The following is a 16,457-nucleotide window of genomic DNA, read 5'->3' as shown; positions in this document are numbered from 1 at the left end:
AAATATATTCTACCTTGTTTTTCCTCCCATCTGTGACAAAGGCATAAGCAGGTTGTGAATATTTTAAGACCTTGTTCTGCCATGGACCAGCAAGAGCGAGTGTTTTTCATAATCCACCCGACAGGAATCACAGTGAATGATTTCCCAATATCAGTGTGTTTTTTTTCTTGTGTATACAACACAGCAAATAATTAAACTTGCCGTCGGGGGAGAAGCTGCCATGTATTTCATCTGCTCACATGCCATCCCACCTTCGTCACTCCCCTTGGCACTTAAAAGGCATCCGGACGCATCCAGCGTTGCAGCTGTCGGTAATAAAAAGTGAAGGAGTTCTGGCAAGGGTTTTGTCTCTTGCCTTTTCATATAGTGTAAAAGCTTCCCTTCTCAGTGGATCCCTGGTGGCTTCAAATTCTATTTTACTGGAACAATCTGTCTGTGCAGAGAATAATTTAATTCCACTTCTCAACACAACAGAAGAGGAGAAAGGAGATATGCCTCCCTACGCACTTATTCCTCCAATAGGTGCCAACAAACTTCCTAATAGTGAAATTATAGTCAGAAAAGAGGTTGTGAAAATACTGTAATGCTGTCCTGTATTTATTCACCCTCAACCACTTTGTGATTGAACTGGCTCAAGTTCAGGCACTAAAAGAAGAGTTTTCTTTTACCTGTCACTGCTGACAACTTTACCTGGCATGTCACAGCTGGGACAGATTCTCTGGCAGCTGAAATCCCACAGAAAATACTCAAAATTCATGTTGCAAAGGGATCCCAGCAAGGGTATGTGTGAATTAGACCCATTTATTCTTCCACCATCAGATCCAGCCATAAATCTGCCCTTCCTCTTGTATTTTATCCAGCTCTCATGGTCCTTCAGATATCTGCTCACACTCCTGCAAGCAGCAAGGAGGTCAGCAAACATCCTCAGTCTGATAATTTTTACTCCCCTCTCTTCTGCCCTGCTACATGAAAGCTCTGGGGCACCTGCTGTTCAATGAAGTTATTATTACTTCCCCTTATTCCCTAATTTTCTTTTATCCAGTCATGTTAGACCTATCACATCCACCACAGCAGAAGCTGGCACCCTGATTTTTAGCCTGAGGTGTTCATAGGAATTAATTACTTCAGCCTCAGCATGAGGAACATTACCTGCCCCAGTGCTGTTTGCCAGGCTGGAGGACTCTGGGGTTTGGCCAAGATGTCCATGAAAGCAGGACTCAAAGCTGATAAGGAAACAGCCAAGCAGTCCACAGTGGGTACCAGCCACAAAGGGTTTCTAATGCTTTGAGATTGTTTTTTCTCCCTGAGCCTGGCTGTGTAATCTTACACTGTGACAGACTGGAAAAGGAGGTGAGTGACCAGCCTGGTCCAAAGACATTCCCTGCTGAGGTTCTGGGCAGCTGTATGCAGTGGTGTTGGTGTTAGCACTTGGACACACCGCAGCATGGATGAGCTTGGTATATGAGCTGTCACTGAGTGCAGGACTGCTGTGACACTCCATCTTTGTGCTCCCTGCAGCCTGAGCTCAATCCTCAGGAGCACGCAGGGCTGCCTGCCCTTGCCATGCCCTGCAGTAGGCTCCTTGTTAGCTCAGGAAGGGAAACGTCAGCCTCACCCACTCTGCACTGCCCCACACGCATCAAAAGATGGGGAAAGGATAAAAATGCACACAGGAGATACTGTGATAAACACAGCCTCTACTTTCCCACACTTTTGGGATTGGCCCTAATGTGCCTTGCACTTTGTGTGTAGCTTTGTATTGCACTTCATTCCTGTTTGTTTTGAGCAGCCTTATATTTTCATTTTCTTTGTTCTTCAGTGCTTTTGGCAGGTCAGAACAGTCGGTTTGTGATGCTGCCCTTTATCTTGGTTCAGTTAGTTTTTCTCTTTCCTTTTGTTGTTTTATTAAATCTTGGCTGGAGCATCCTGGCTTCAAAGAATCTCTCTTGCTTGCAGTCCAGACAGCCTTTGTTATCTTTTTCTTGTTGCACTTTCAGTAGAGCCCTTTGCTTGTTGACCCCTTTAAGTCTGTGTTTAAAACCCACTCTGTATGGAAGAGGGAGACTGTGGCACTTCTACTAAATCTTGGGTGAATGCAGGAAGTGGTTCCCATAGTCTGTGAAGTGATGCTCTATTACCCTGAAGTAGCCAGAGAGGGGAGATGCAACAAAGAGCTCAGGAAATGCTTCTGGAACTAAACAGTCACAGTAATCAAGAGTGAAAACCTTTTAACCCACATGTAAAAGTTCACTGGAAGCAAAGCACGTGTAATTGAGCATAGGAATGCACGTGAAGTGCAAAGAATTAAGCAAAACAGTGGCCTGATTGAAAGGCAGAGTTTTTAGAGCTCAAGCAGTAAAACACAGCCTTCTGCCACACTGAGATTCCCCTCCTCTGACTGGGAATCAACTGGCATGTACAAGGCTGACAGGTCAAAGAGGAGCATGGGATGGATAGGCATTTCCTCATTTTGAAGAAGAAATCCATATGCATGTCATTAGAAGCTGTACTGGTGTTTGGGAACCTAGGAAACCACACTGCAATTAAATCCAAGGGAAGTGCTGTCATCTCAGACACCACCCATGGCAAAACTAATTGCTTTGCCACAGTTGATAGCTCCTAGGTGTGCACAGTTTCCAAACTATCACGGCCACCTACTTCTCAGTACTTCACAAAGAAGTCAGAGAGCTGGCAGAAGTGTTGCAGGTGCCCAGGGATTACTCATCTTTGTGTGGAAGCTGGAGACTCAGTTCTGACCCCCCATGTCTAAGACAAGAAGGCAATCCCATCTCCCTCAGCCCAGCATTATTGCTGCGCAGGTACAGTCACGTGTGCTGATTTGCTTTTCCTTCCATTTTTTAGAGATGTTCCCTGATGTCTGCATCCTCAGGCCTTGAAGGATGTTGTGGTACCTGTAGATCATAAAAAACATGCCTGTTTCTTCCCATAGTGCGTGGCTTTCTCTCATAAAGACATGCAAGAGGCTGGTACTGGTGTACCTGCCTGGGCTGTAGTCTTGCATCTATCCTGCAAGATTTCATTTTGTGGTGGGTTATTACTGCTCCCGCTGCTTGGAAGTCACTCCAGAAACATGAGCAAATTTTGAGAAAGGCTGTGCTTTGCTCAGCTCAAGGGAATCTGTGACAGAATCTCAGTGCCGTGCCTGATAAGCAAAAGCTGAGCTGCAGCTTTGGTGTGGGCTGTCATAGAGAAGGAGAGGAACAGCAGAGCTGATGCTCCTGCATGGGGGTGAATTTGAAATTAGCCTGGAATGTTATTGCATGCACCTCCATAGAGTAAGGTGACTCTGCAAGAGGGACTGCTTTGTGATTAGGAACCAGATTGTTTCATTTTCCTGGTAGGTCCTGGGTCAAACATTTTAAAAGGTATAGTTGTGCTGGGAAACAATACAAACAGATTCCTGTGGTAGTAAATGTGCTTTGTGCTTTTGGCTGTGTTTAAAATAATGAAAATATTTTTCTGATGTTATTTTGACATTTCAACGAGCTGTTTCTTGAAAGCCACCATTATGTTATGTAAGACAGTACTAAACTGGGCCAGATTTCGTTAACACCTGAAATTATTTTCTTGAATGTAAATGTACTCTCTCTCAAAAATAAATCTAACGTGTTGATGTAGAACAGTATAGTTGAAGTTTGCCTTTTCAGTCAGGTTTACAGATATAAAGATGTTTTCATCCTCTCTGTTTATTAATTCAGTTCTCTTTTTTATGCAGAAGTGTTGCATTTTTTTCAAGGCATGTAAGTCAATAACATAAATCATTCCTTGAGTGCATTCTGAGCCCTATGCTTACACCTGCAGAGTGTGTCTCTTTTTCTCCTCCACTCCTTGAGCTTTAAATAACTTAGAAGCGTACATGGTAATAACATTGACACTGAAAATTTACGAGCATGAAAAATGCAACATAGATATGCCTCTAGCTCAGCCTTTCATGTGCTTTATTTGGCAGAACATTCTTAACATACTTTTTATTTTAAAATGTTGTTTTAAATATGTATACAGTTTATTTACTGTCATCTGTCTTCTCTTGCTCCCTTTCCCACCTGGCTTTTGTGTTGTTGGATCAGAGGGTCTATAGCATCTGAAATTTCTTGAATGCTGGTCATTCCACAGTCCTCTGACAGCAAAATTCTGAACACTTTCTCTTTAGTTGTTGCTTTTATTTTTCTCTTGGTCTGTTTTCTGAAATAAAGTAAGAAATAATGTGAGAATAAATAGTGGGAGAATCTGTGAATATAAAACATGAGCTTCTCTTGCCGGCTTAGGTATTTTAAAGCTACATAATCAGATCAGTTAATTAAAATTCTATCATTTACAAAAGGTTTTTGCTTTCACACCTGAGTCTTCATCTAAAGCAGAAGTGTCTGCAGACTACAAGAGAGTCTTTATCATGCATTGCTGTAGATCTGGCCAAAAACCAGGAACAAGACCTTTTGATCCTCTTTATTATTCATAAGAGTCCAAGCCTGAATTGCTGAACAGTGGTAATAGATGTCTTTGCTTGTACTGTTGTATGCAACCATTTCTCATTTCTAGTAAGAAAAAAAATACCATCAGTATGATAAACTTCACATGTCAGAGGTAGCTCATATTCATGTACAAGGCTTGCTGAGACTTGGCAAAGGTGTCTGCAGCTATAGCCTAATTTTGTGCAAATCATATTCCAACTTGCAACTTCAGTTTCTCCTCAACAGTGAGATGTTTTCCAAGCTCCTTTAATACCTTACCTACATTTACTGGGTCAGTGCATTCACAGCTGAAAACAATTTCTATTCTTTCCCTTCCAGTAAAGAAGACCCAAGGAAACAGTAATGTTTTTTAGGAGACTAAATGTCTACATTTCAAGAATCCACTGTTCCTTGTCAGGCAAATTTTGAGAAATTCCTTTGAGCATGATCATGGAGGCAGGGAGCAAGGACTTGGCATCAGAATTAAGTGATGTGCTGCCTCACGAGATGAAAACCTGTGGTCTAGAGTTGAGGTGTTGCTGGCCAGAGAGCTACCAGTGAGATCCAGCTACTGCAGTTCCTTGGGAGGAAAATGTCTGTAGACTCTTCTCTGTCTTCTTAAAAATACTTTACTCTAAGCCCTGTTTGAAGTATGTTTTTCTTTTCTGGTTCCTTTTTTCACTTGTGTTAAAGATGGCCAAGTATCTATTCCTGCCAGGTAGGACCATAATGCTAATAGTCAGCATCACTGCTATACAGAAAGCGAGGAAAAAGAAAGAGCAGCTCTCCAGAGTGTCACTGCAGAATGTTTTATTTATGCTGCTGCAAGTGTGTGTCGTTGGTCCTCAGTCAGGCATCTCAGAGATAGTTTATGCTGGAATGTTTCTAGCCATTAAAGTAGATTCACAGGTGTCAGCAAGTTCAAACTTCACCCAGAAGGTTCTTGGGGTTTTTTTTTTTTTTTGTTTTTTGTTTGTTTGTTTGGTTGGTTTTTTTTTTGCATAAGGAAGTAAAATGGAAGTCTCAGTTCTCAAGTGGTCTTGAAATTATGCAGCTTGTGCTGGAAAATCTACCTTCCTTGTTTTTATTCACCTGCCAAGGCCTGTTGATATTGATAAGGATTCATTTTGGGGTTTTTTTTTTCTTTCTGGGATGAGTTGAGTCTCCTGTTTGTCAGTTCAGAAACTCCACCAATTCAGAGGCTAAGGGGATTCTCAGAAGGCATCTTTCCAGATGGTGTTTGCAGTATAGTACATGTAGCCATCTGACCTGAGTTTTGCCTCAATATGCTGTGTATTTACCATGGGCTCTCCCTCCTGTTAATTTTCCCCAGATCAATTTAGACCATTTCATTTACTGAGTCAGTGGGTTTGCATGTGAACAGCTGATCAGCAGCTCTGTTGGGTTCTAAAGCCAGAAAGCAAGGTGCCATTGAGCCACTGCCTACCTTCTACGCTTAATTAATTTCTCAGTGATGTTTCTAGCTTCTGAATATTGTGCTGCAAGTTTAACACAGAGGGAGATGTTTGATGCATAATGCTGGGGTATTCCACCAACAGCCCAGATTTAGATTTTTCCAAATGTGCCACTGCTCTGCTTGCAGGGTGCGCTGTGTATGTAGTGCCATCTGCCATCATTGATGCTGTATTCTACAGAATGAATGCCAGCCCCATTCAGAAGTCTTTACTATGGTATCCAGCTCATCATCTGCTCTGGTTCACTTCAGCAGGTGTTAAAAGACCTGGACTGCCCTGCTGTGAAGCTTAGAAACCATGGAAATCACAGCCAAAAATGCCCATTTGGACACAGTGCCAGTCGATTCACTCAGAGCCAGTTCATTAGAGCTTGCATATTGCACTTTGCCAATGAGCTGATCTCCCACATCTATTGCCAGCTACTTCTTTCCTTCAAACAGCTGACATGTGTGCAAAGGCATTCATTCCAATCCATCAATTGCTTCAGCTTTTGCTCTAGTGTTACGTTAACAGCTATCAAAGGCTCTCTCTTCCCTCACTCCCTACCATATAGATGTTGCCTCTTACCTTCTGGCAGGTCTCCAGAAAAGACAGAGGTATGCAAGCTTCTGCCTAAAAGCTTTCTGAAGCTTCTGCTCTTCTGCTTTACCTGTCAAATTTTAAACTACCAAAATGGCACAGTGAAGTTGCTCCAACTCACCTGTATTAAAAATGTCATATAGTGTATTGCACGGGGAGTTGGCACTTGGCTTCTAAAAGTGGACATGTGGAGTCTCAGTAAGAGGTGTTGCTTTCTCTGGTATAAGTGGAGGGTTTAAAATATCCACTGGCATTCCAAACTTATTAAAACAAGTAGTTAAGTCCTGATCAATTTCCTCAAGGAAAATTACTTTACTGGGTCTGAAAGGTATAAATTTTCACTTTAAATTCACACTAAAAAATGCCTCACTTTGTAGGCAGTTGAAAATATAGAATACCCAACATTTTGACTGTCACCTGTTAGGAGCAGCCACGCAGACACCAAGTTTGGAGGCATTAGCCTCCTATACCATGAGCATTTGTCAGCAGCCTCTCTCACCAGTGTTGTTTCTGGTTGCTGGGTGTGGACTCAGCCCTCCTCAGCTGCCTCCATGGCCATCATGTTGTGAATCTGAAATACTTCCTGGCCATCCTGCTCGACTCTGCTTTTTCTCTCTGGTGTCTGGGAGGCAAAAATCCTCACACTTGATGCTGTGGTTTCCACTGCCTGACACTGTGGAAATAGTCATGGGACTCCATGAATCCTTGCCCAGAACTGTGGTGGGAGTGAGCTGGAAGTTAGACTTGACCAGAGTCCAGACTTGACCAGCTTGTCCCCAGAAGTGCTGTGGGCACCTGCGATGGTTTGCTGGATCACACAAAATCTTACACATCAATTTAGGATGTGTGGCCAAAATATTGTAACAAAATGCTTTCACAGACACAAACTGGCATATCTGTTTATCAATCTATCAATCCTTGAGTCATACAGCACAATGGATTCCAGGCAAGTCCAGGGATTTTTGGACTGGAGAGAAAGAAGGGCCCCATCTAGATTATTCAGTCTCTATCACAGTTTTGCAGTATAAAGTCACTTCTTTCTTTGTCGCTTTGGAGACAAGCAGATGAACTGTAGTGTTTACCCAGATTCAGAACTGATAATTAATACAATGGATATCCAGAATTTTGTTCCACCCACTCCAAAATGGTGATCATAAACTAGGAATAATAGCAACACTTCTGTCACTTTGATGCCTGCATCTGATTTGGCTGCCAGAACAGACTTACACCATGACATAGGAACGGCAAGCAAAATTTAGCAGTTTTGTTTTATGCTGAGAAATGGATATGGATGTTCTGTGCTATCAAAGCAAGGAAGTAATTTTATCAGGTGTTCCTTTGTAAAATACAAACTGAATTCCGAGCCTCCTGAATTTGGTGGTGGCTTTGAAGTGCTAAAAACCAGAGTGCTTTACTTAATATGTATGGATACTAGATTCTGTGCTGAACACTTTCTTGTATCCAAAACATCCATCGTTAATGTAGCTTTAATAAACTCATTCCTTCAGCATTCTCACCTCTACTGGTTATTGATATGAAACCCAGCTCCTGAATAGAATATATATGGATATGGGTGTTTTACCTGTGCTCTTTATCAACAAAGGGCTAGCTCCTCTTTTTTGCAAGAAAATAAGAAGACTGTGTTCATATACTATGGATTGGGAAGCTAGCCTGATGTGGAAGGAATTGTTTTTCTTTTTATACAGTGAGAGAGAGAAAGTCATAAAATGAGAAAACTACATGAAATAATTTTACATACAGGGATAAACACATAGAAATGGATTAAATTATATTATCATAACAGCAATGTTAGAAAAATGGTTCCCTGAAGTATTTTAATTAATAAAAAACCCACCAAATTATTACTGAACTTTAATTGAAAAATCTGTAGAAACTTGGATGGAAAGTAAAAACTGATTTTTGAAAAGAGTATCTGGGGGATGAGGATGTGATTACTAGTGATGCCTGCTTATTGCAGTCTTCTCCCTGTGTTTTTTTGCTGCTACTGCTGCTGGAATATAAAAATGTATTAGTGAATAAGTTGTTAGTCTTAACTTGAATCTCTTAGGTGGTATCTTAGGGGCGTGTAGTCTTTGTACTGCTCAAAATGGAGGTATAATCTTATCCCTGTAAAATTAGACACATATGTGAAAGGTAAAGCAGACTGTTTAGACTCAACTCTACAAAGATAAAACAAAAAAGGCCAGTAGTTTCAATGTTCAATAGCATATAAAGGTATAACAGGCTTCCACATCTGTGGAGTTTCCTAAAGGGATTATATAAGAATGGAAGAATCAACTTTTTGGTGATTAGAAAGCAAAGAAAGAGGAACTGATAACTTTGTTAACTTTTGAATGACGTTTGTGATGTTTAATCTCATATGTTCTGTTTCTTCCAGTTACGAATGTCGTGGCTCATCCACGGTGTCCTGCTGGGAAACGTATCCCTGGTGCTGATGGACAACAAGACAGGAAGGGAGCAGAGCTGGACGTTCTGGCATTCCGAGAACAGCGAAGGGTTGGGAGTGTGGCAGTGGATGATCTTACCTCTCCCAGAGATACTGGATAGGTATGAGTCTTCTCCTTATTCTGCTGCATGATGACCAGTCCTGTCAGCACTAGCTACCTCTGATAAAAATGGCCAGCATTGCTCCTGGAAACTGTGCCCTCAAGCAGAAATGCTTTGTCCTTTGTAAGGCATCTTCTGTTAGAAGCAGACAATAAGAATAACTGAGTATTTTGGGCAAAGCCCACAATTTTGCAACTCCCAAGTCAAAGTTTTTGTTCAAAAGCTGATTCTATGGGTAGTCTACAGCAAGGCGCTTAAACTTCTGTGTCTCCATTTCATTGACTGGGAACCACTCTCTTTGCATACTCTCTTATGTCACACTTTTGGTGCTCCCTCGTGGTATGCTGGAGTTGGATGTGAGCTCCATAGCTGATATTTTTTCTGGGTAGCAAATCCCCTGGTGTTCAATGTGTCTAGATCTGAGGATGAAGAGGTGAGAAAAGAGCCTGCTACAAAATCAGACAAGAATCCATCTGATGGATCATCCTTTGTGTTAGCTGTAGCAGAAGCTCACCCTGATAAAGGGCTGTGCCAGTCATGGCTTTATTCTGGCTTTAAGCATAGAATGTTTTTCTGGTAGCATATGTTTATGCAGAGTGTTGTTTTAGCTGTTTCTTGCCAGTTGTCTTTAAGGGAATACTCTCTTTCATTGTTTACTTTTAAGGTGTGATGTTTCCAGAGAAGGCACAGACATACTTCACCTCCTGCTGCCCTGGCCCTTAGGCTGCAAGATGCATCTACCATCTGTGTCACAAGCACTGGTGTCCCTTGTCTTTTTTGAAACCTGTGCCCTAGAAATAATGGATTTCATTAAGGGGTAGTTTGCCTTCTCAGAACTTTGAACAAACATATGAATATGTCTTTTATCTTCCTGGCACTTGGGGATGCACATAGGCTGCAAATACAACAAGGACACTGCCAATGCTTTGGTCCTGAATGTATAATTAATATGTGTGCGTCAAAGATTTTAAAAATGCCAGCATTAAGCTTATTGTGCAGTCACTGGTAAAGCACCATTTGTAAAAATACCTGGTTGCTTCATTCCCTTCAGCTGTGTTTCCTTTGAAGAATGGTTTATTTTGCCATTATTATTTATGTGATTTATTTCCTAGTGTTGCCAGGGGAATGTTTTGTACCTGAATTATTTTGTACCCTTGTACTATTGCTTTCCTTTAAATTCTCCCTGCCTGCACAGTCAGGCAGAGAACACTTTGATCTTAGGAGTCAGGCTAGCAGTGCTTCATGAGAAATCATGGATTCAGCTGATAACACAGTGCTGACTGTTATGTATAAGGTGCTGACACGCTTACTTCCCCATTGCTTACAGGGAAAGACAGATGGCTTCCCTGAAGGAAGGAAGTTTGTTGGAGGTTAAGACATAAGCAAGGAAAACTTTGAAGTTTTGGTGTCTCTTGAAAAGTTTTTTGCCTTATTTATTCACAGAAACTGCACTATTTTAATGAATTTTTCTTCTAAGATTGATTTAATTTGAAACCAATTCTTCCTGGGAAGAAAGAAGCCTCCTGTGAGACTTGGAAATACTGCAAGCATCTTTCTTACCATCTCAAAACCTGTTTCTTAGGAAATCTGGACTGCTGTACAGATTAGGAAGGAATTCTATGGAAGTACACACCAAACTGATACTGGTGAGACTCCAGTGTATAAATGGAGATAAATGACAGTTTTATTGAACTGTAAGAAGTAGTTAATTGAACACAGTGCAGGTGCTGCTGAAAGCTTACTGTGTCTGTCTTTTCCTAAGTGGTTCCTGTGTCAGAAGCTGTGAGGGTCTGTGTTGGAGCCATGATGTTGCAGATATTCCTACAGGAGGAGCTGAAAGTTTAAATCACCTCAAAGAAGTAAAGCTCTCGAGTAAAGCACGTCAGGGTACCAGTTTCACACAAATTTAAAGCACATTCCATTGTGACTGGGAAACTGAATGAAAAGTGTTATTAATAACAAGATAATATGCTCTAAAACTGCTCAAAAGCATGCTTGTTCAAAAGCTGCTTAGCCATAATTTCCATGTTTGGCTTACAGCACTTCAAAGAATCATTAGGAAGACTTCCAAGAAATTAGATCAGCTCTATCTTTAGAAACAGACATTTCTTAAATGTTTGATATCCCTCAGGCTGTTGGGAGAAATTACACTTTGGCAGAAAATCACAGCTAGAACATTTCAGGTGAATTGGCAATAACAGAAAAGAGGGAGGAGTAAGACAAAGAAGTAAAATTGTGACTGAGGGATGGTAGATTTGTGTTAGCCTGGGCAACCTTGAGCACATGCAATCACAATTTCACCCTGTGTGAGGTCTTACCTGCATGGACTTGAAAGAAGCTGAAGTGCTGGCACTTTACATCTTCCTCAAGTTATCTACCTGCTTTTGTTCTAGCAGATGTTAGCAGTGCAGTCCTGAGAGCTCATGTGTTGTGTTGATCAACAGAGTTGATGAGCGGAGTTGTGACCCAATTCCAAATGCTGGCTATCCTCTGTGCATGGGGGAGGAAGGGCCAAGGGCCTGGTCAAGGATGTGCCATCAAAGCAGCTACAATTAAAGAAGCCAGTTGTGGGCAAGAGCTCCTTAAGTTGTTGGATGAACAGGTTGTGCAGGAAAAAGGCAGCACCTCCAGAGGTGCTGTATTTTAAGTTGCCAGTGAGATATACTCAACATGAATGAACAATCCTTGCTGTGATTTGTTATCCCCTCTAGAGCCACTTACCTCTCTCTAAAGGATGCGTTATCTGCAAGTCAAATAGTCTGCACAGATTAGTGAAAGCTAGATAAATGGTTATTTGTACTTACTGGAATTTACACATTAGTGAAATACTACAACATTTAGATTGAGAGTAGAGTAGGAACCACCTTATTGAAAGACTGTTTGACTTGGTGGAAAATTACTATTTGTTTTCCAGTGAAAAGTGATGAGCCTGTCAAGGATTGTACCTTTTTAACTTCACAGAAATGCAAGTTGGAAACAGTCTTGAAAACTATTTTTTAGCTGGTAGTTTGGGCTTGCTTTTTTTATATATTTGCTTTTAGTTAGTACATGTGCATTTAAATTTTAATAATGATAATGTTGTGGGAATGTGACAGCAAGAGCAAACAGAAACCTGATGTAATTGAAGATGAGTGATTTGTGTAGCTAATAATTAGACATTCTGTTAGTTAAACAGTGTTGTCAAGGTACAGCACATAGATAAAATACAGTCCCATGTAACTAAGTGATTCTCTGGAGCTCACTCTAGGCTGGTGCTCATTATCACCAACGCTTAGCAACTGTTTGCTATGGAGTGTGAGAGGTGGAAAAGGATTAACACTAATAGGCTGAAGCCTGACTGGAAAATCAATGCTTTAAGAAACAAATTCTAAATCTCTTGATTTTTGCTCCCTTGTTGAAGCTGAGGCCAGCCATGTGGAGCAGCATGCAGACTAAAAGTTCTCTGGGTTCTTCTACAAGCTGGCTGAAGTTGCCGGGAAGTAGATTCCAAGTGAGCCAGCCCAGCCCAGCTCTGGACTTTATGGCCTCTATTCTCTACTAACCCTGTCCTTTTCTTTTAAGAGCTTTCACTGTAACCTCTGTAAGGGGAATCTGGTAAAAATAGCTAATATTAATAATAACCTTCCTACCTCAGCACAGTCCCATGACAGAAGAAGACTGTGTGGAAATATAAAAAGAATTTAAATGTGTTTACTGGTTAGAAAGGTTTCTTTGGTTTCCTTTCTTCTTAAGTTCAACTTCTTAAGTTCTTCTTAAACATCTAGTCTTTATGAGTAGTGGCCAGATGGAGGAAGGAATAAGAGGAGTTTACTTGAGGTTCCTAGAAATTAAATTTTCAGTCATGAATAGCAGCACCATTTGCCTTGTCACTGATAGCAAGGACAGGTCATGTCCTTCTAGCAGGGAAGCATGTTCAGAAAGTGAAAAACTAATTTTCTTTTGGTCCCATAGTGTTCAGAGAGCTTCAAAATTATTTTCTTGCTGATGACCTTCTCCTGAACACAGACTGAGAATTTTATTATGTTGGAAGTGATCAGTAAGGTGACTTACCTGGAAGGCTGCATAAGGATGAGAGCTTCCTGAAGAAGAAAGCAGGAAGACCTACAGACAGCAGTTACCTCAGAGGGTCATATTCTGTTTCAACAAGTCAGAATTCATGTCCCAGCAACTGCGCTTTCTATTTTGTTTTAGCTGTCTTCATTACCTATTCCAGTTTTGCTGACTTGCTGGGTTTTTACAAACTGCACTGGCTCTCGTTAGGTTTTGCTTTCCATATCCATGTGGGATTCCCTTTCAGTCTGTGGGAGTGAGATTGTCTGGCTCCTTCAGCAGCTCTGGTCTCAATGGCAGCACCTGGGGAGCCTCTCGCTCATTGCAGCAGTAGAAAGAAATGGTCTCATCTCATACCCCTGTATCTCCACCAGCTGTGGCTAAGCACTCTTCTTGTCCAGTAATTTTTCTTGCATTGCTCTGTCTTTCCCTCTCACTCCTTTCAGGATATATTTATAAATTTCTGAGTGTCAAGTTTCCCATTTGGAAGGAAAAGGAAGGTTCTTGGCAATATTTTTGACCCAGGGGCCTGTTTATCTGATGTTATTCCTAAATTTTCTTCCCATTCTCTAAGAGGAAACAGGGACCCTACACACAAGCTAGTCATATGTCTGCCTACACATTAGTATGTATATATTAATTCAGAGAATATTCTGTGAATAAATATTAATTGGTCACATCTGCACCCAGATCTCCTCAGTCTCTCTTACATCCACCCTACAAGCCCAGGCTGTGTTGCCCTGAGGTGGCCACACATTACTTTGTTAAAAGCAGTGAGACCATAACAACCAGATCACTGCTCTTTTGCTCTCTAGCATTAATTATGTCTGTCTATGACTGACCTCCTCCTGAAAGAGTTATTCTAAAAATGTTGTACTGTGCATCTGAGAAGGGGGTTTTGGTGACAGTGTGTGCAGAGTACCTGTGACAGATTTTGTCCACGCATAGTTGTCTTTAATAACACCTTTGAATCTCAAAGCTTTATTACTAGCTATTAAGTAACTTCCTGCATGGCAATTCTGTCACTGTAACTGAGTTTTGTTAACATGCTTATATTTCTCCAAATAATCTTATTTCCTCTAAATGTGTCTTTTATCCCAAATAGTGAGTATTCCTTTGTGAAGTGAGCTAACAATGCATCATTTGTAAGAGAGAAGTTAATGGGAACCCGAATCTAATAAGGGTTAGTGACCTGAAATTTCTCCATTCTGTGAATACCTCGGTCTCAAGCAGGTTCAGCTGTAATTATTTTAGCTAGGTAGGGAGAGAAATCATCTCCATCAGAGGCAAAACATTACCAGTTATGAAATGAGATTTGTACGTACAGACACGCTGTGTTCGTGTCACTGCATGGGGGACTGAGTACAGAGGAGATTAATGTTCAATCTTGGTTAATAATCCCTGCCTTTTATGATCAAAAGAAAAAAAATAATGATTATGAAGCTTTCTAAAATAATGGCATGAAGGCAGCTGCCTGAGTCTGGATGATGAAAACCTGAACTGTCTATATGAGCCAGGGACAATATTTAGGTGAAATTCAGAGTAGTTACTGAAGGGAGGGAGCTGCAGAATTTGCACAAAATCAGCTTGCAGAGGTCTTCAATGCAATGAGAATGGGTTTTTTTTATTTCCCTTTCATCAGAAGAAGATAGAATACATGCAAAACCTAACATTTCTGTGCAATGAAGATATAGGGATAGATGATGTGAGCAAAAGAGTGTCCTCATGGAGGCTATACGAACATAGCTATAAATACATCTTCACACTTTTAGTTCTGCATTTCCCTGTCTAATAAGCCCCAAATATTTTGGGGAGAACCAGTCTTCTGTTAGAATCAAGAGCTGAACAGAAAAGCCAGGGTGATGTGACAGAGCTCAAATACTGACCACACAAAAAGTAAAACCTAAGATTCAAAAAACCTGAGGAGTGGGAAAGATTACAGACCAGAAGCTTTGATATTATCCTGTTTTGGTCAGATTAAACTGAGTTAAATTATGCTTTCAAATAACTGTTCATATGGATTGATATTTCACAGATGGGACCGAAGTTACAAACCAAAAAAAGCTCATTTTGTGTAATTTCTTATCTGTGACTGAAATATTTGAGCAGTGGTCACCCTTGAGTGGTTTTTGAGTGTATGTAAAATTTGTATCCTTCAAACAGAGGAGTTGATGTTCCCCAGAGAGGAGATTGAAAGGAGGAGGGGGAGGGTGTCCCCCTGGTGCAGCATTTCCTGTTTACCTCAAACAGAATTTCTTTTAAAAAGGCCTTTGTATGTTTTTGCTTTCACAGCTCAGCTACCACTCAGCTCTGCAGGGTGTAATTTGTACTTCCCAGTTGTCATACATCTAAGGAATCCTCTTTCTAGCTGTGCTCCAGGTTGAGTAGGGCAAAAGGAGACAATTAAGTCATTTCCACTGCTCCTCAACTCATAATTTTTCTAATAACCAATTAAAGTGTTTCATAGCTGCCACACTTTCATTCCTGTGAAGAAATCTAGCTTACAAACACAGACTTATCTGATGAGGATCTGGCTTCCATGTGAGGAAGTTGCAGGGATTTACTAAGCCACAAAGTCATGGCAAACTTGCCAGCAGTCATTTGGCTGCTCCTGTATTTGTGCCTTCAGGAATATTCTTTCCTGGCCATGCAGTGCAGCATCTGTGTTTGCAGTGGGTGTGTCTGTGCCTGGCTGAGGAGCAGTATCTGTGCTGGGGCCAGTGGAGATGCAGGGTGTGCAGTCAGCGTTAGCCCTCTCTGATCTGTGCACCAACACCAGTTTGTGGTGATTGTCACCTCCGGGGTTGTTCTGAGTCACTGCTGCTGCTGCTGCTTCAGTGTCAGCTCCCACCAAAGTCAGAGGGAGTTATTTTGTTGATTTCAGGGATCAAACGGAAAGGGGAAAAATTAAAAAAAAAAAGGAGAGGAAGCAAGGGAATGAGATTGTCTGTGGGGTTTTTTCCATCTCACTGATGTGTGACATTTCCATCTTGAGTTTTGATTAAATTTCCCTTAATTAGCCCATTAAGCTAAAGCCACCAAAGCTAATGATTGAAATGTTGGTTAACTGATGATCTTTTTTCAATGGAATTTGAAAGACATCACATTTCTAAATTAATAGTGGCATTAAACAAGGGAAGATAAAATGATGAACTATTTGTTGCAGAAATGCTGGTCTCAAGAGAAGGTTTGTACTGAAATTGCTTTCATGTTAGCAAAAAATAAGATTAATAGGCAACCCAAGCAGCACTGATGGTCCTAATATTGTTCAGCATTCACAGATTTTCTGTATATTGGAGGCATTTCTGTCTTTTTT

General features: G+C 41.0%; 1 protein-coding gene across 1 annotated transcript in view; it reads left to right on the top strand.

Annotated features, from left to right (window-relative positions):
• The window catches only part of ALK (ALK receptor tyrosine kinase), a 302,683-nt gene that overhangs the window by 237,860 nt on the left and 48,366 nt on the right, over positions 1-16,457 (top strand). The window contains 1 exon segment of the mRNA XM_041424114.1: positions 8,922-9,091. Within this exon segment, the coding sequence (XP_041280048.1) occupies positions 8,922-9,091 (170 nt within the window).

Source organism: Onychostruthus taczanowskii, unplaced genomic scaffold (assembly GCF_017590055.1).
Source record: "Onychostruthus taczanowskii isolate IOZ18803 unplaced genomic scaffold, ASM1759005v1 scaffold80, whole genome shotgun sequence".
NCBI classification, from domain to species: domain Eukaryota; kingdom Metazoa; phylum Chordata; class Aves; order Passeriformes; family Passeridae; genus Onychostruthus; species Onychostruthus taczanowskii.
This window is presented reverse-complemented; position numbering and strand designations above follow the sequence as displayed.